Source organism: Asterias rubens, chromosome 1, assembly GCF_902459465.1.
Source record: "Asterias rubens chromosome 1, eAstRub1.3, whole genome shotgun sequence".
NCBI classification, from domain to species: Eukaryota; Metazoa; Echinodermata; class Asteroidea; order Forcipulatida; family Asteriidae; genus Asterias; species Asterias rubens.
In genome coordinates, this window is record NC_047062.1 from 25,256,230 (window position 1) to 25,276,662 (window position 20,433).

General features: G+C 40.9%; 1 protein-coding gene across 4 annotated transcripts in view; it reads right to left on the reverse strand.

Moving 5' to 3' along the window:
- The window catches only part of LOC117291804 (baculoviral IAP repeat-containing protein 6-like), a 67,520-nt gene extending 47,094 nt beyond the window's left edge, over nt 1-20,426 (reverse strand). For 2 of the 4 annotated variants that reach the window (XM_033773738.1, XM_033773721.1), the window contains exons 1-17: nt 20,126-20,426; nt 16,980-17,161; nt 15,503-15,652; nt 14,728-14,978; nt 13,252-13,297; nt 12,802-12,884; nt 11,340-11,463; nt 10,136-10,398; nt 8,955-9,064; nt 8,542-8,655; nt 6,458-8,086; nt 5,422-5,650; nt 4,573-4,727; nt 3,167-3,547; nt 2,402-2,570; nt 1,415-1,585; nt 319-447 (exon numbers count right to left, since the gene is read on the reverse strand). In XM_033773738.1, the coding sequence (XP_033629629.1) occupies nt 319-447; nt 1,415-1,585; nt 2,402-2,570; nt 3,167-3,547; nt 4,573-4,727; nt 5,422-5,650; nt 6,458-8,086; nt 8,542-8,655; nt 8,955-9,064; nt 10,136-10,398; nt 11,340-11,463; nt 12,802-12,884; nt 13,252-13,297; nt 14,728-14,978; nt 15,503-15,652; nt 16,980-17,161; nt 20,126-20,309 (4,370 nt within the window). In that variant the 5' untranslated portion in view covers nt 20,310-20,426. The remainder of the gene's footprint in view (nt 1-318; nt 448-1,414; nt 1,586-2,401; nt 2,571-3,166; nt 3,548-4,572; nt 4,728-5,421; nt 5,651-6,457; nt 8,087-8,541; nt 8,656-8,954; nt 9,065-10,135; nt 10,399-11,339; nt 11,464-12,801; nt 12,885-13,251; nt 13,298-14,727; nt 14,979-15,502; nt 15,653-16,979; nt 17,162-20,125) is intronic. The other 2 variants (XM_033773729.1, XM_033773746.1) reach the window with 2 other exon arrangements.
- Nucleotides 20,427-20,433: the final 7 nt, after the last annotated feature.

Consider the following 20,433-nt stretch of genomic DNA (forward strand, 5'->3'; position numbering starts at 1 on the left):
CATGGAACAATAATTCAAGAGAAGTCTTTCACCATTACCTTCTGTAAACCCTGTAAATAATTTGTAAATCTGTGAACTTTTTTTTTTTTTCTGTACCGAAAGTGTATAATGGCTTTAAGACCTTGTCGCCACTCTTTTATTCCCTTACTGAATATCCAAGAATAGTGTCAAGGATTTAAATTGTTCTCTTTTGTTCCACTACCTTATCTGTCCTTTAAGCCACACATAGTAACAACCACCAACTGACCAATGCATTCTGTAAACTGAAATCAGAAGTTCCTCAAAAAAGCCACCAACGAATTGCTTGATAACACTCACCCCATGCATAGAGCTAGCAACTGACTGCATTTATGAGCGATACTCCTGTTGGCCGAGATGTAGCACGCCTGCACCAGATCGGCTAGGTGTGTCAATGTCGTCCCAACCATATTGGTACATTTAGCAACACTAAAATATCAATCACATAATTACTGCATTATAACAACAGAAGTCATAAACATTGTGCTTTGTATGTGAAGTTTGAAGCTTAGGATGGTGTTGATAATTGGAGGTCACTAATTACTAGCAATTTATGCAACATTTTTTTTCGCCCAGTCAATTTCCCTTGTGGTTTGTTACTTGATATTTGAAATCAAGAAGTTGCACCCCCTTAAAGTGATCGCTACCCAGACTGACGCTTCCGAAATTGAATCGTAAACTTGCTTGTGATCCCTGGCTTCATGGCAGTTAAAAGTTGCAGCGACACACCCAAACAAAGATATTGACAGAATAAGGGGATCGCCAAAATACGGCTAGATAGCTCAATTGGTAAAGCGCCGGGACATTAATCCAGATGTCGTTGTTTCAAATCCAGCACAAGTAAAATTATCATTGTTCAACCCCAAATTACTTCTCAAACAAAAACCGTTTATATACTAAAAACTGTGTTGTCATTTTTAAATCTTGTCTTTTCATGTCTTGTCCATTTTGACTCTGGTCTTGTGAGAAAGAAAACATTAAACTTAAAGACATTGGACACTATTGGTAATTGTCAAAGACCAGTCTTCTCACTTACTGTATCTCAACATAATGTAATGCATCAAATAACAAACCTGTGAAAATTTCAGCTCAATCAGTCATCAAAGTTGCGAGATAATAATCAAAGAAAAAACACCCTTGTCACACGAAGTTGTGTTCTTTCAGATGCTTGATTTCAAGACCTCAAGTTCTAAATCTGAGGTCTCGAAACCAAATTCGTGGAAAATTACTTCTTTCTCGAAAACTACTCCACTTCAGAGAGAGCCGTTTTCTTAATGTTTTATACTATCAACCTCTCCCCATTACTCATTACCAAGTAAGGTTTTTTGCTAATAATTATTTTGAGTAATTACCAATAGTTTCCACTGCCTTTAAACTGAAGCGTCGATATATTTACCTGACTGGCTCACATATATGCACGCTGGCAATCCAGCACAGAACATCCAGACCCACTTGCTGGAAATGCTGCCACGTTGTAACATCGGATGGCGGGGGTAGAAGACCCATGATACCAAGCATCAAGTTCTCCTGGAACTCAACTGACTCTAGCATTGCCACACGCTGCAATCTGTAATAGTCATACCAAACATAATCAGACCGTTACCATATACGTGACAAAACAATTAAAGGAAAGTTACAGAATTGGTAAGAAACAAACATCGTGAAGATCACAGATTTACATAAAACTTAAAATGAATGTATTCCATTATCGGTAGCAAATGGCGTTCCCCAAGTGATTGGGTAATACATGTATGTTCTCTCAAGGGTGTGGAACATATTTAACGAGCTGCACTATTTTGTCATCTAATCTTTGAACTCTGTCTAATTTCATAGAGCTGCTAAGCTCTAAAACCATATTCCTTTGTTGGGAATGGTTTCTCATTATCCATAAGGGTTTCTCATTTATCAACAGCTGCAGTGGTTCTTACAAAAGTTTTATAATAATTTTTGTTTTTACCCATACACCGATGTGTGTTAGCACTGTATACTCAGTACTTTCCCCCGAGTCCTGTGAAAAAAAATATCACAGGCACATTACCCGGGTGTGATTCGCACCCACAACCCTTGCAATTCTAGAGCAGTGTCTTACCAACTAGACTACCTGAGGTTGCTAGAGGCAGTTGGAATCCTATGTTTTGGCAGCGGGTACCGCAACGATATATAATAGATGTTAAATTTGCATCGGGATAAAGAATATTAATTTTGGTTTTTACCCATAAACCGATGTGTGTTGGCACTGTATACTCAGTACTTAAAAATTTTATAGTCATTAATATTTGGAGTAATTACAATAGGTATACCTTCCCTTAAGTCAAATCCCACATGGTACCTGCCCTTTCACATAGAGAGAGGACATGGACAAAAGGTGATAGTGGGCACTAACCTGTCTTTAGTGAGGTTGACTTTCTTGGTTCTACGTATTGTGATGGACAGCTCCTGAATCCAGTCACAGCCCTTGTATTTATCGGTCTCTTTCCTCAGGGCCGTTGCAGCTAGCCGCTCTGTAGCGCTGGCTGGATGGGTGTTTTGTAGCAGTGAGATCAGACAGGAACCTGGGGGAGCAAAGGCCACAGACATAAATTATCTGACACCAAGCTCTCTAACATTCAACAGCTGCAGTGATTTCTTACCAAGTTTGTATAACTATCAATAACTATCAATAGGTATTTAAATCAAATCCTTAAACGATTAGTTTTGCAAAGTTTCAACAATGTAAATATCAGATCGAGACAAATAATTAAAATTAAATAATAAATAATAAACTACATATTCATTTACCAAAAAAAAACAAGCTTCAGGTTTGAACACAATTTTGACTATTTCTTTCTCCCTTGGGTGACTGCTGTACTTCTGTCTAGAAAACTTGAAGGCTCAAGGAGACTTTGAGAATGGTGAAAATCTTGAAATCAACGAAGATCCTCACAGGTGAGCAAGGGCTTTTAAATTTGTAAATGTTCGTGTTTCACATTGCTAGCATTCTTCCCTTTACAAAGCTGGCTCAGAATTTCCGCACTTGCCCTGTAAGCGCGGGAATGGTGACAATAAACACAGAAATCTACCATCACCAGAGCCTTGAGGATCGGCCAAGTTTCTTAAAGAGATTTATTATAAACCATGCCAAACCATTTTCTACACAAACCTAACATACCTTTTTCCTTCTCTGAATCTTTGCTCTTTGCATTAGTCTTCCCGTCGCCGTTTTCAAGCGCGAATATATGCAGCAAGAAAGACCTGCTCTTGCACAGCATGAGCTGTCGGCTCGTCAGCGTCACCATGCCAGTGTGGCTCGGCATGTCGATGAAACACTCCATGTTGCATGGACCGCACAGGATGTCGTCCCGGTGATTCATCAAGTACGTGGAGTGCATCAAGGCGTCTCCGTTCATGCCGTACGGGGGCGGCGTTTGGGGCGGTGCTGGGCCGTCGGGCATGTCGATGTTCTGCACCTTGGGTTCCGACGCCGACGCGCTCATGTTGAAGTCGATTTTGGCGTCAACGGGTGTGGACTTGATGTTCATGGAATCTTTTTCTGTATTTGAATACCGAAATAACCCAAACAAACTAAGTAATTTGTAAACAAAAATCTCTAAGGAAAAGTTGTTTTTCTATGGATACAGAATTAACCCAAATAAATTACGTGAACGGTAAACAAAAAACTACAGGGAAGAGTTATTTCAAATGTACAAAAATTTACCATAAATTGGACACGGAGCTCTCAAGCCAAAAGCTTGCAAAGCACAGACAAGATACAAAACCAGGAGTCAAACAATAATAGCCATATCTGGGTGAATCTTGATGATTATGAATTTATATATTTTTTTATTTAGTTAGTTAGTTATTTATTCTGGTTGTGAAGTAAAGGTTCCTCAGAAAAGCAAAATGGAATGGAGACAAAGGAAGGAAGTTTCAGTTTTAGAAGTGGGAGGAAAACCCCAGATAAATTTTAAAATAATAATAATAATAATAATAATAATAATAATAATAATAATAATAATAATAATAATAATAATAATAATAATAATAATAATAATAATAATAATGGAAATTTATATAGTGCCCATCCATGACAAACATGCTCCTAGGCGCTGAATAATTAAAAAGAAAACCTATACAATCCATACAGCTATAATACCCTAGAGAAAATACAGTAAAAATGTAATTCAATGCAGGACCTGTTAACAACAATCTTCCTGGACAAAATTTTCTGGGGAAACCCACTTAATCAGGTAGGGACTGAGAACTCAATCCACTCGGTACACCAGCAGGATTTGAACCCCGGTCCTAGAGGTGGAAGGCGACCAACCACCCTGTGAAAAGAAGCACCCTGCCAAGAAGGCCAGCAATAAACAACATCATTATCATACTTCCACCATCTAGTTCATGTTATATAGATAAGTTGCAATAGACGCCATCTTTACGGGCAAATTGCATTTTGGCTTGCAGGGAGCTGCACTCCGTTCTCGCGCAAAACACATGGCTGTGTGTTCCAAATTGCCCGTAAAGATGGCCCATAAAGATGTGGGAACTATTTATTGCACCGTCACCAGTGTTTACCTTTCTTGCACTGAGTTCCACTCTGTTTGAGCAATGTCAGCTGGATCTTGGGTGCCGAGGGACAGTTGACGTGCAGGCTGAACTTCAAGTCAACATGGCCGACACAACAGGATTTGGGTAGAACCAATTCAAACAGGTGTTCTTTCCAGCTGGAGCTGTAAGGAATCAGTTCAAAGGATGATTAGCTCTACATTTTAAGTTTTTCAAAAAATATACTTCTTTTGAATGTTTTTTGTTTTGGTTAATGAAGTTTACTCTGAAGCCCGGTTCATACTTCCTGCCAATGCGAATAAGAAGCGAATGTTGACGACTCAAATTCGCAACGAATAATACGCAGCAGTTCTACTCTGCTCAACTCACTTGCGAATATCGTTGCGAGAGTAGGTTGTGACGGCAATTTTTCGCCAAATTTGCTTCGCATTCGCATTAAGTCTCACCGGGCTTTAGCCAGTTGCTGTCAAGGCTCTTCCATTTTCTCGCTTTTAACCTTGACAGGATCATTTTGCTCCTACTTGCCAGAATCAGTTTTCTTTGAGAGTACTGCTCGGACAAAGACTTAACCATGACTGAACAAAGTCAAGAGGACAAATATTCTGCTTGAAGATCAGGATTTTTTTCTTCTTATGAGAATATACCATATTCACACACTGTGACTAGCACAACATGCTCCATAGTGAAAACTACATGTATGGGCAAACTTTGTTCTGGTTCTCCAAGGTAACACAAAAATACAAAAGTCACATCCCCAAGCTCGCATCCATGGGAAAACTGGTGTGTTAACATGTCATTCGGCATTAACTTCTTAAAGCTCAATGATTTTTTAAGTTGACTACATCCTAAGACACTAACCTGTCAGGCTGCAGCTTCCATGTGCGAGTGTGCTGCGTGGCGTCGCCCTGCTGCCGCTGGTGTAGATGCTGCGGGTGGCGTCGCTGCTGCTGCTCTTGTTGTATCTCCACCCAGCACGGCGGCACGGTGGCGGAGAAACGCGGCACCAGGGTCTCGAACTGCGTCAGTTGCCACATCGTACTCAGGTTCTTCATCGTTAATGGCTGGTTGGCTAGAAACTCATCAGCTGCTGTAGAACATCAAAATTAACATTTTATTTCACCGTAAATGAGCAAACTTAGTTATGGTTTATGCCTACAACCCTCTTACTGTCTAACCATTCAATATCATCCACTGTGGTCTTGAATGATAGATATATTGAATAGACCCCTTATACAAATATGCAGAAAAGAGAGTTGACACCCAAAACTACGCGCAATTGTTCAGAGGCGCAGAGAACAGAGAACAGCTATTGTCCAATGATTTGCCTCCTTTTTAAGAGTGTGAAGTCATCTGCAATTGGTCTATAAGCCTGCAATTGAGCAACTACAGCTACAGCTACCTAAGATTTCAGCATCATGGTACGTTAAAGTATAGGCAACCTTAGCAACCCTTGTAGCTACAGTTGTAGCAATAGCTGGACATAGCTGACAATTCAGATTTTGTCCATTATTCACAAGGCACCAGAGTTCAAATGTTACACTGCACCACAGGCCCGAAGCCAGTGGTTTTAGTACTGGCAAGTAAACTTATGACCAGAGAAGTCCAGTAGTCTTGTGTTTTACAATTGAACAACATTACCTCACTGAGTCAGAAAAATACCTTCCCTACCTATGTTTAGAGTAATGAAGTATACTTAATACCCACAAAGACAGATGAAATAAATCTTCTCTTAAAAATATCTATGTAAGGATTTTTTTTCTGATTTTTTTTTTGATCTTGTACAAACATTTCTGGTCCAGTGAACATTTTAGGACACAAACACTGCAGTCTTGTGGCTTTTTCTCCTAAATTCAAGCCCTAGACACATCATGGAGTACAACATTTTGACACTTACGTTTCTTTTCCTCGCCAGCATCAGTCTCTTCCTCGACATTCATCTCCTGCTCTGAGGAGACCGTCTTGGTAGCCTTCCCTCGCTTGCTCACTCCTGGAGAGTTGGAGGCTTGTAGCTGGAGGAACAGTATATCACCTGTCTCCGTGCAAACGCACAGCCTTTCCATTCCGGTGCAGTAGGACATCGCCACAAACTTTTCTGTCCTTGCCGATGACAGGTGTTGCTGCTGCGAAGGAAAGGTCCCTAGCGTGGACCAAGACCCGATGTCCACTATTTTTACGGCACCACTCCGTGTGAGAACGGCACACTTCCCAAGTTGTTTGTCCAGGGGTTTAGAGTCTGGCTCATCGATGCTAAGAGCTTCCAAGGCAGCCGTTATGGATCCCGAATCCATCTTGGATAGTGAGTCTAATAAAGAAGGCGCCCTTTGGGAGGAGTCCCCTTCTTCGTCACTTGCTACATCAGAGAGTTCTGGAGGCAACAGAACCAGGGATTCGACAGTTTCCTCCGCGGAAGTTAATTTGTGGATAGCCACAGGTTTATCATGAAGTACAGTTGAACCGTCGCGAGATAGGATTCTGTATATAAGGGCGAAGCCGGTGTTCACATCACTGCACTCCATAGGAGCACTTGCAGCTTCTGTTGATGGTCCAATGTCTTGATCAAAAGACGAGGCACTGTTGACCCTCAAGCCCGTCCCAGCTTCGTCCGAGCCACCATCCTTGCAATCCTTGTTCAGATCGTTCTGTTCGTTACATAGGCTTTCCTTTGTGGGAGTATTGCACTGCGATTTGACCATTTCATTGTCCTCTAATTGTCCTTCATGCGGCCCGACGACGACCAACAAGTGTTTCTTGTCGGGGCACGGAGTGATGCACTTCACCCACAGCTTGTCGCACTGGGCGCATGGGGGTAATTCTATACACTGCAGGGCACCTTCGCTTATTTGAAATGGTTTGATATCTATTCCGTCCAGTAGATTTATGCCCGCCTGATCGGCGCCAATTGCGTCCGCATTAATCGACCCGTCCATCAGGGCCTGCTCTTCTTCAATTTCAAGAATCTGCGACATATACAACTTGGGTCCTGCTTGCACGTTGAACATACTCCCTTTAGCCTTGTCCAAACTTTTCTTTTGAGCGGCAGTGTTTGTTACAACCGTGGAGGCCGAGTAGATGATCAAACACTTCCTGTGGAGGGACTCCGAGTCTTTCTCCTCGATGATTCCCGGTCCCTTTGAGTCGACTTCGTCTCCTAGATAAGCATCAGCAAACTCTAGCTGCCTGTTGGAGATGTCAACACCCAACCCCGCTTCGTCCTCGGGGCCGGAATCATCAGCAATGCGCATCTTATCAAACGCCGCCGTGAACGGGTTACCGGCATCAGAGGCCCCGGCAGCTGGCGTGATATCGTCTTTCAAGTCTTCATCTGACATGGCTGTTAGTATACCGGCGTTTCTATCTGTCTTGTTGGGCCTTCGTATACTGACAGCTGCAATGAGTGAGGGGTCACAAGCGTGCTCCTCACTATTTGATGGGTTCATGTCCGAGGAGGCAGAGGATGCCTCGTGGGAGGTACCTTGCACAATGCTCAACGACGACACAATGATGTCCTTCGAATGCTGGCATTCTGTAAGATAATCATATATATTTATTTTTATTAAAACAATAAATTGTGCCCCGAGGGCCAAATTGCATGTGACTGTACAACGATTAACGTAATTTTAAATTTTAAATAAACATCAATACATCAATTATTAAAGGCAGTGGACACTATTGGTAATTATTCAAAATAATTATTAGCGTTAAACCTTACATGGTAGCGAGTAGGCTAATGGGGAGAGGTTCGATAGTATAAAACAGAGAGAGAAGTAATTTTCCACGAATTTGATTTGAGACCTCAGAATTAAATTTGAGGTCTCGAAATTAAGCATCTGAAAGCACACAACTTCGTGTAACAACAGTTTCTAGAGCGCCGCAAGTTAAACCGGAGCTCCTTGGTATAAAACCTGCTCCCCATCAATTCATGCAGATTGGTTGTAGAGAGAACTCAAACATAAAGCGCAGCCATCGATTGCCTCTTACCTTTGGGTTTCGAAGCTACATTCACCTCACTGCTACTGACATCTGACAATGAGTCACCTTGAAGCCGCCACGCCCCGCCCACTTCGATCACTTCAATAGTTCCGTAACTTTTCTCTGCAAAATCACAAGAATTCTCGCATTATTTTCCATTTCAGAAATCATACCATGTAATTTGAAGATTTTTTTTTATGGATTACAAGATAGTATGTGATACCTTTGTGTTAGTGTAATGATATACACTATTATTATTATTAAACAGTTCTTTTATATTCCAGATCTGGGTTTATATCAAGTTATTAACCACAACGAAAACTGACTGTGTAAATTTGTACACATCTAACATTTATAAAGGAATAAAACAATCGACGGTTCCAAAACCAAAGGTGTCCTTCGCCTTTAAACAGTAAGCTTACCCTTGTTGGTAATTTCTTCATGGAGTGAATTTGCCGAGGGCTCCTCCTTGTCTTGTTGCCCATCTTCTCCAATCACATCCTGGCTGCACTCATTACTTAGATTGGCACTACTTAAAGATCACAAAGAGTCATGTCAAATTCAAAACGCTGCAGAAACCCCCAAAAGGTGAAATACAATAATAAGTATAATGCATCAATCAACCCTTCCTACTGTTTGACCATTCAATGTCCTCCACTGTGGTTTTAAACGACTGTTGCTCTATGCCAGCCTACGATATGATATAATGTGGTGAATGCATCCACACAGTCCAATCAATCCTTCCTACTGTTTGACCATTCAATGTCCTCCACTGTGGTTTTGAACGACTGTTGCTCTATGCCAGCCTACGATATATCATGTGATAAATCATTCCAGATAATCCACAATCAACCATCCTACTATCTGATAATTTAATGTCCTCCACTGTAGTCTTGAATGACCGTTGCAACATGCCAGCCTGCGATATGGTATCATGTGTGGCACGGTTGGCTTGTGTGTAAAGCGCTCGCCTCTCACCAAGATGACCCCGGTTCGATTCCCGGTCGGGGCCATATGTGAGTTGAGTTGTGCGTTGGTCCTCTGCTGTGCCACGAGGGTTTTCCAGACCATCTGGTTTTCTTCCCTCAGGAAAAAATCAAACACTTTCGATCTTGGCTGCGCTCCATGGTCATAATGGGTTGATGTGGCTGGCAGCTGAATGCGCCCTTGCATGCCTGCTTCTCGAACACGTTGTAGCCGCGTCCTTCGCAATTCAGCTCTAGCTGCGAGTAAGGACGATTAGCCCCCCAAATGATTATTATGTGGTGAATGCATCCACACAGTCCACAGTCAACCCTCCTACTGTCTGACCATTCATAATCATCCATCCCTGCACTACCGCCAAGCCAAGCTACATCAGTTCATTTCAGAAAAAAAACAACATTTTCAAAAGCCTAAAAGACAAAACATCAAGTTAATATCATGTTCGTCTGACATTGAATCTTGCTTATGGCTTTATACCATATGAAGCCCAAAACACAGTAAATCAGCACTCTCAATTACAAGGCTTCAAATGTAGCCTAAGTTGGGGTCAGAGCCATAACAGTGTTTAAAAAGGGCTCAAGACTCCTTACAAGTCTGGCATCTTGACTTCTTAACTTACTTCTCATCCTCCTTTGTATTCCCTTTGATCTCTGTAAGGGTGGTCTCCTCCACCCAGGCCTCGGGTATTTTGGCATCAGGCCCTCTTGTGGCGACAGCATCCTCTTGGTCCACTACCTTGCCAGTCAGGACGGGGTCTTGGGGACTGATCTGGAAGTTGGAGACGAGCTTCAACTGATCGGCCACATCCCAGATGCTGATGTTGCCATGGTGACTGGAGGTTGCCATGAGGTTGGGACAGGCGGAGGTGCTTACACATGTAATCTGTTGAACCAGAAGTAGGATAAGTGACACATTAAGTTACTAAAGTCCCTGAAAATTTGTTGGGCCTATAATTCCCACATGGACTCTGTTATTTTCTGTACAAAACAAAATTGCTCACTAGAATGTTCAAATATGCGTGAGACTTGCACATTTAAAGGGTTTGGGTACTTTTTGTATGACACAAAACACAATTGTCCACAAATTTCCATTAAACATTTACGGTTTAAAGATAATGATGGTAGAAAGATTCCCTTTAAATACTACTCGCTGAGGTGCTGTAGTTTTTGAGAATTGAGGTAAAAAAAATCATTTTCGTCTTAATAGTGAGACAAAAATTATGTTAGCATGTACAACAGATTTTATGCGGCTCTCCTGAAAACATTGCTCTGTGTGTTTTCATTTCTTTTTCTCCAAACTTGACGACTAATAAAGCTGAACCTTTACAGGTAAATTATATAACATAAATCTTCATTCACAGTGAGTAGGGATTTATGTCATGGTCAAAAGCTTGATCTATAAAAGGTATCAAAACCCTTTAAAGGGAAGGTACAACGTTTGGTAATTACTCAAAACAAATATTAACTTAAAAACTGACTTGGTAACGAGCATTGGAGAGCTGTTGATAGTATAACACATTGTGAGAAACGGCTCCCTCTGAAGTAGCATAGATTTTGAGAAAGAGCTAATTTCTCACTAAAATAATAAAAGACTTCTAACCAGATCGTTTATTCCTATCTGAAAGCACACGAATTCGACCAACAAGGGTGTTTTTTTCTCTCATCATTTTCTCACAACTTCGATGACCAATTTAGCTCAAATTTTCAGAGGCTTGTTATTTTAATGCTTAAGTTGGGATACACCAAGTGAGAAGACTGGTCTTTGACAATTACTAAACGTGTACCTTCCCTTTAAGTATACAGCTTCTAGTTATGGGATTTTACCTTTTGGTTGCCATCCCCATGTAGCTGTGCAGGACCCGTAGCTAATGTAAAAGACAACGGTACATTCTCTGTTGGCTCTCCACGGACAAACGGACAATTTGGTGAGTGCCTCTCATGCTCCGACCTATGGAGGGCGCCAAACAAAACAAAAAGTTAACAATCCTGCGCAATTTCTTACATTACCCCCCGATCAGGGGTGGATTTCCCAAAGAGCTTAGACTGGTCTTAAAACATGAGCCCAGTTACATAGAGCTGCTTTAGCACAATAATTGGCCAAGCATAATAAAATTACGCTTACCGGAATAAGGTTACCAGCCAAACTACTATGTCACAATGGCAATTTGTGACTGGTATTTCTACAGGAAATTGATAAGCAATATCTTCTGCTTAAGCAGCTCTATAAAATTGGGCCCAATTTCACGGCTCTGCTTACCATAAGCAAAGAATTAACGCTTACGGATGCAGGCAATCACACGGTTATTTTAAGCGTCAGCAGGGAATTTGTAATTTTAATGTAATGGTATTTTGGCTTGTAACCTTATTATTGTAAGCAAACTTGTTTTGTGCTAAGCTACTTTGTGTGTGTAAGCAGTTCCATGAAATTGCTCCAAAGGTGGTATATGTTTATGTACAATTTTACAACAAAGTCACTGATTTCCTAATTCAAAGGCATGTTCACTTATTATGCATAAGCAGCTCCACAAAATTGGGCCTGCTCAAAAGCTGGCACATGTTCGTGTATAATTTTACCAAAAAGTCACTGATTTCCACATGCAAAGGCATGTAGCTTCATATGACATAAACTGATCATTCTGAGATGACCTTTACAAAACAAATGTGAAAGGCAAGTTCAGACATGTTTTTTGCTTGGACATAAATCCTCAGGGAAATGTAGCTTGTGGTTCCAATGTATTTCGCTGGAGCCGGTTTGAGTAAAGTGAGCGTGGCTTGCAGTGTGCAACGGCCCTTCACATTATGCTAATTACATTCACGCATGGGTACAGACTTAATTGGTTAGCTTCGCACTAGGAAGACGCACTAATGTGTATGCACCCCACCACCATGAGCCCCATACAAAATGGAGCAATGTTCCCCCATTTTGCCAATACGCCTCCCTTGACGTCATAATTCTCACCCAAAATGAGGCTATGGGCGCACGTCCGCCACCACTTGCAGTGTACCTCATGCATAAATATTAATAGGGACGTATGAGTAGATCAAGTCCGCATGTGCAATTTGCATATTCCATCATAGTAGCTTAGCGCAATAAAAATATGCTTACCAGAAAGAGGTTCCCAGCCAATATACTATTGTGACTGGTATCCTGCTTTATTTTTGCTAAGCATAAAGCTTCTAAGCAGCATTTGCTGCTCAAGCAGCTCTATGAAATTCGACCTACATGTACCATTACTGACTGGTATCCTGCTTATTGTTGTGTAGATGATGATAGATTAAGTCTTACCATGGCTCATCGGTTGGTTCCCAGCATACTAGGCACACGCTGCATGTAAAACACATGGCACGGTCATCGCCCGCTGCACTTGGCTGTAAACATTTCAAACAATGAAACGGTCAAATGAAATGATTTTGAACAAAAACAATCCTTTATACAAATCTACACAATGACTTGCCGTATAGTTCATAGTGTTAGAGGGGCAGAAAAATTTAAACAAAAACTTTTCTCCCATTGAACTTAATCATATGCTGCTGTTTCAAACAAACAAAAAAGAATAGAAAAAAATAGAAAAAAACATTAACATTTTCCATGTAGTATGCAAAGTTGTTTGTTGTACATAACTGATGGACACGATAAAATGGCAGGATCCCGACAATAGTTCATTTTTAGTTTTTGTGACTGGCATCCTGCTTATTTTTGCTTAGGACCTGAACTAGTTAGGTAGTAAGTACGAACCTGATGGTAGAAGCCTGCTTGTGCCATCGGTTCTGGAAGAGCCCATCTGAAGAAAGAAATCAAAAGCTGCAGTGTAATTATCAAATTTATACGAAGAAAAACAGTTGTCAGTCAGTCATCCAGTTTTGCAACAATGCATATAAATAATTTTCTTTAGCTAGGACTGTGGAACCATCTTCCCATCACCATACACAACTCAAATTCACTGCCTATTTTCAAGATAGCACTTAGAAAACATCTATTTTCTTAGTTTCTGTGTATTGCTTTTTTGGTCATTTGTTGTACTACTTGCATTGCTATTGTATGTCTAAAGCGTTGTGATCTAAATGAAATGGCGCTATATAAAAGCCCATTGTGTTGTATTGTATATTGTATTGTATCTGCAGTCCATTAGAACTCTAGGCTACATGTTTTAGACTTAAATATTCATATCATTTCCTCCTATGTTTAAACACGGTCAGTAAGTCTAGGTAACCTTTCATGACTACAGACAAACGAATGCAGCAACCTCGTAAAGGGTTACACAACACAAAGGACAAACGGCTCAATGTCCAATCCCAAGGGGCTTTGCTAGTAAATGCTTTCCCGAATCTGTCAGACCACAACTGCATATAAAACTGATATTGAAAAACAGTGGCAAATCCACTGTGCAATTCTTGCGAATATTTACACTTCCGGGATCAAGATGGTCCTGACCATATCAAGTTCAACGTGTGCACTATAAGCCTTTTTGAGGTATGGCGGACACAATGCTACAACACTGTAAAGTTGTGGTAAATTTGTGCGTATTGACCATAGAAATAGAACATGGTCATGTTATTCAGTGAAGTGCGCATTTTAGGCGACGCAGCGTTTACACGTAAACCTAAAGACCACCAACATGGTGAACGTGGCATCAGTCTCGGCATGTGACGCGCGCGTATCATGTCCGCCATACCTCAAAAAGGCTTATTCTGTTTCTTCAAATAGTGTAGTTTATCATGCTTATGGCTAAACAAATTATACTGCTGTAAAGGTGGAGTTTAGCGATACAAAATAATAATACATAACAGGATGTCTATGGCGCCATTCCATCTAGATCATGGCACTTGGTAACAAGAGGCAATGAAAAACAAATACATATAAAGGGCAACCTGAAACAGGTGAATGTTTAAGTTGTTTTTGAATGACGAAATATTGTCCAGTGATCTGATGCGAGATAGTATTATGGTTCAAAAGTTTTGGGCCAGTAGTTGTATATATTAAAGTAAACAATATTTAACAAACCAACGAAGAAAACCAGAGAACAAGACTGGACCTTAGTTTCTGGTTACTTGTAAACGTTTGCACAACCAACATTCATGTTATCATTAAACCAAAATCATGTTCAAATTTGGGCGTGTTTCATAGATGGGGTTCCTAAAAAAAATACATTAGTTTCAAACAACTGAACAGTTCCAAAACCAAAGGTATACTTTGCCATTAAGGAAAACTTACTTGTAGTCCATATGGGGCCACATAAGGAAGGTCTCTCTACGTGCAGCTTCGCTGTACATCTGCGCCCTATCCACAGTCTGCGTACCCACACTACGATTAGCCTCGGGGAAGAGCGCCTGTAGACGGTCCGAGATGGCAGCAGCGATGGATAGACCGGACACATGTAGGTTGGAACGTCTCAACTCATCCAAGAGACTGCGGCACACCGACCGGAGGGCACAGAGGGAGACACGGAGCTGGATGGTAGCCCACTGTAGGAGTAAAGTATAATACGAGATTGGAAAAGCTGACAAGTAGTCGCAGACAGTGTTCATGTTTTGTGTGACCAGGGTTCAATTGCCCGAGGCCAGGCCCAATGTCACAGCACTGCTTGAAGGCAGTGGACACTCTTGGTAATTACTCAAAATAATTATTAGCAAAAAACCTTACTTGGTAACGAGTAATGGGGAGCTGATGATAGTGTGAGAAACGGCTCCCTCTGAAGTAACAGAGTTTTCGAGAAAGAAGTAATCAGGTTTCCATCAATTTGATTTCGAGACCTAAGAATTACGATTTTGAGGTCTCGAAATCAAGCATCTGAAAGCAAACAACTTCGTGTGACAAGGGTGTTTTTTCTCGCAACTTAGACGACCAATTAAGCTCAAATGTTCACAGTTTTGTTATTTTATGCACATGATGAGATACACCAAGTGAGAAGACTGGTCTTTGACAATCACCACTAGTGTTTAGTGTCTTTAGACACTATCTATGATGGAAGCAATAATAGGAAACTAACTTTTGTGGCTTTGTGGTAAGACTGATCTTGGTCGAAGCATCCGATGAGGCTCAGCTCTGTTTCCAGTCTTGACTGGACCTCCTCCACATACTCCTGCTGGCTGGAGGCTGGTTTGATGGACTTCTTAAGACACTCCAACAGATGAGAAGCCTATTTGAAAGAAAAGGAGACATAAGGGTCATCACTGTTGTATTTTCAGTTTGCATTAACAGCCAACGATTAGGCTCAAATTTTACACTAGATCGCAGGCCACAGGCCAATGGTTTTAGTGTTGGGCCAGTAGTCTTATGACCCGACAAGTCCGAGGGATTGCGTTTTCCAATTGCATAACTTGACTCTGTGTGGTATCTTGAACAAAAACAGATTTGTTGAAATGTTGCGTTTGAGTGTAATTAATACCGCGCAATTCTAAAGAAGTGTACTAAAACTACGCAAAAAGACAGATGAAATAAATAAGGGAATCAATGTGTGGTGAAGAGGTTTTCAACTAGTGGTTTAATCCCAACGTGGCCTGGTTCTTGACAATTTTACCGAGACGAAGTTGAGGTAAATTATCAAGAACCAGGCCTCGGCGGGTTTAAACCACTAGTTGAAAACCGATTCAACACACTTTGATTCCCATTCATAAATACCTTTTCGGTCAAAAACATCAATACCTTTTGGTCAAAAAGTAAAATAAATGCAAAAATTGTAATTGTTCAATGATTTCTTTCAACACAACACCCTCCAGCTATGAAATGTAAAGCCCTCCGCCGCCCTCCGGTAAACAACTCCTCATAAGGGAATACTGTACGCGTCGCGCGTATCGCGTGATGTGGCACAACTGTTTCAGCCGTTGCTCTCGACCAATAGGAATGAAGAAACTGTCTCGTAAGAACAGGTGCAAGCTCGCGTGTCACGCCCATGTTTCAACACTTTTTCCTAGTCATAAACAAAGGTTTATACACACCCACGTGACGCGCTCTCCACCAATAGGAATAGCGAAACTGTCCGAGGTATTTATGAATATTTGTTCTTGGTGCTGCATTGTTCAAATTAGCACAGTTATTACATGTTGCCCGGACCTCGGGAGTTTTTATCTCAATTTGACTTGTAAGAAAATGTAAGAAAATTTCTGGTCCAGTAAACATTTTGAGCTACAAGCCCTGTTGTGGGTTGTTCTCCCAAATTCTCTATATACATGTATACCCGCAATAGATGGACTGCAATAGGCGTCATCGGCCGCCATACTTAATGAATTGTGCACGCGTGAAGAGTTACCATTGGCTGAGAGTCACGCGCAGCACTTCAAAGCATGCACTGTTCCATTGTTTCAAAGATGGCAGTCGATGACAAGATTTGCAACCCATCTATAATAATAATAATAATAAAGACTTGTAATGCCCACATATTCACCCTGCTGGGTGTTCAACTGCGTAGTAGCCAAAGTTGCTTGTTTCAGACACAGCCTTCGTTATGAATTTCTCCAACAACTCACCTCCAAGTATGGTAGTTCAATGACAATGATCTCCTCAGTGTTGGTGACAGGAGTTTGCAGGGCTGAGTCTAGGAGTAAGACACCATTCAGATCTTTTCTTAGGCCCACAGCTTGACCATCAGTCAGAAACACTTGGTCTACCTCACTAAGATACTGACAATGAATTGGGTGGCCGGGTTGGGCTGCAATGAAATAAAGACAGAAAAAAAACAATAAGAGTAAAGTTAAAGAGTAAGATATGGGGCCAATTTCATAAAAGCAGTCAGAGATAATGTAGTCATGTGTAAACATGCGAATAAACAATGATTTAAAACACAACCTGACCTTATCGAGTCAAAATGGGGCATTATCAGGTGATTGCGCAGAGCACGCAAATATTACAGTTCTAAGGTGGTATATTTGACTTAAGAAAGTCTTAAACTTGCGTGCGATGGTTTAAAACTTAAGCAAAAAACTTTTACTCTTGCACAAGGAGCTAAGTACTGAACAATCAACAGAAACATAGAAATTCAATGTAGAGTTGAGGAAAGCTGAGAATAAACTGTCAGATTTTTACTCAACTTTGACCAGGGGCTTTCGAATGTGCTGATGAATCAGTGAAGTGTGTTGAATCAGTTTTAAACTAAATGCTTGAACAACATGGTGAGGCCTGGTTCTTAATAATTTTACCCAGATGACTTTGTCTCAACACTAATCAAGAATCTTGCCTCAGCGTGTTCAAACAACTAGTTTAAAACCACTTCACCGCAGTTTAATTCCCTTAATAGCGTACTAGTAATGCCCTTAGAGCAGATATAACAGAATGTAACCTTGTTGTACACTTTCTTCACAAATCAAATGACAAGATGTACATGGATGTTTAACAACAAACATTTTGTTTTGTGTTTGTGCGATGTCCTGAGATTATATTTCGTTCGGTTTTCATGACCATAAGTCTGGTGTATAGGCAAAATGATCCAATATGATACAAAATTATCAGTGAAAGTTTCAGTTGAATTGAATACAACAAAGACTATCATGGTATTTTCATCAAGAATGTCAAATCCTTCAACATTTAGCAAGGCACCATCTGCACCTCTGGCTATTTTTAGGGCAGCATTTAAACGAACACAACAGAAGTTTCCAAAAGTCACAGGTGATCTTTAGAGATTGAAATTTGTTGACATACTTTTATTTATTTCTAATCAACAGGGTAACTCAGATAAAATAATTTTGCAGTGTAATGCTTTTATAATACTAAAGTCTAACCCTGATACTGATTAATTGTTCTTTGGCATTCACTTTTTTTCATGGAACATATTAATCTTTCCACCCATGGAAACAATCTCACCATTGAACTCATCATAAACATTCAGTATTTGTATGTTACGAACAATCACATTTTTTTACGGTAAGCTGGTGAGACGATGGGTTAAACCGTTGCTCTCTTTTAGGCATATCCACTCCTCCTAAAGATTTCCTCAATCCTCACAAATAAAAACAAAGTTACTGTGATTATGCAGGACCTTCCTCCATTAAATTATAATTCATAATTACCTCAGACACTTTCGCTTTTCCTATTGGTGGAGAGCGCCTCACGTGGGTGTTTATAAACCTTTACTTATGACCAGTAAAAAGTGTCGAAGTGTATTATTATTATTATTATTATTATTGAAACATGGGCGTGACACGCAAGCTTGCACCTGTGCTTTTAAGACAGTTTCTTCATTCCTATTGGTCGAGAGCAACAACTGAAACAGTTGTGCCACATCACGCGATACGCGCGACGCGCACAGCATTCCCTTATAAGGAGGGCCTTGACTGGGCCTTATTATTTCATAGCTGGAGGGGTGTTGTGTTGAAAGAAACCATCGAAAAATTATAATGTTTGCATTTATTTTACTTTTTGACCATAAGTGTTGATGTTTTTCATGAATGGGAATCAAAGTGTGTTGAATCGGTGTTCACTATTATAGTGGTTTAAACCCGCCGAGGCCTGGTTCTTAATAATTTACCTCAACTTCGTCTCGTTGGGTTTAAACCACTGCACTAGTTGAAAACCTCTTCACCACACACTGATTCCCACTTACTCAGACAGAAAATCTACACACAAAGTGGGACGCTTATTGAACTTGGTGTTTCTGATCAGCAGAGTGTGGGTTGGTGTTTCTGATCAGCAGAGTGTGGGTTCGAATCCCCAGCCGTGACGCTGGTGTCCTTAAGCAAGACACATAACCATTGCTTCGTCCTTCGGATGGGACGTAAAGCCGTTGGTCCCATGTGTTGTGTAAACGCATGTAAAAGAACCCAGTGCACTTATCGAAAAGAGAAGGGGTTCGCCCCGGTGTTCCTGGCTGGATTGCCAGCATATTGCGCCACAGCACCTTGTAAACCATTACATGGTGCTTAAGGATTAGGTCTTATATCTCAAAATTCGCCCCACCCCTTGCAGTAATAATACCTGGCGCTTTGTATCCTTTGGCAAAAGGCGCAGTATAAATATAAATACGGTTATTATTATTATTAACTTGAAAACCATTCCAATTGAAGCCAACTCAAGAAGATAAATTAAAAAAGTTATGGACTGAAAAAGGCAAATGTCCCTATCCTAACACCACTTTTTTATTTGTGATGAAATAAATTTTAGTTTTAGGCTTATCTAGTAGGGGTAGGATAGTTGCGATAACTTCACTTACGTTATCAGACATAACTATTTCTACGATTCTAATCTAATTAACTCAAACGAGATATTCCTTTTGGTAAAGATGAGTGAATTGGTGTTGGTACAGGATAAGGCAATCTCTCCAGGAGAGGGCTAGCTGCGACTGAGGAGAGATTTGAAGGATTCGACGGTCTGACATGACTGACTCAGCTTGGATGACATTTTTCTTCCAATCCAAGTGGTTCCAGCCAACTTACTAATTGTGGTTTTTTTTTCCTTTCTATTCTTTAGAAAATTGTACTTCAAAGTCTTGCCAACCACACCAATCAATGTGAAACATCTTATCTCAGACAACTGAGGGCAGAGAACACATTCCAGAGTCATCCCCATTTTATTTAAATCAACAACTCCGGCAAGCGGAAACTCAACTGGACAAAATGTTTTGAAGAGTCATGGGGAGTTCGACCCCTTTTTTTCTTGACAATCCTGGGTCCCCGTTCCTTACCTGAAAGTGTTGATTTTTGCAGGGAAACACCTGAGTTAACGTCCACGACACGAACATTGGACCCTCCGGTAACGGCCAAGATGGTATTTAACTTCGGGTGGTAGGTCAGAGCCGTAGTTTTCTCCCCCAAATGTAAACTTCCATCCTTTACCACGGACCATTCCGCCATGTCCATGGCAGCCATATTTGTGTGACGTCACGATAAGGGCTCTCCCTAAAGTTGGTCTCGTTATTCAACGTGTAGGTAGTGTCGCGTTATCGAAGCGCAACATTTCCGAATTTTACATTCAAATGGAGCATTCATGACG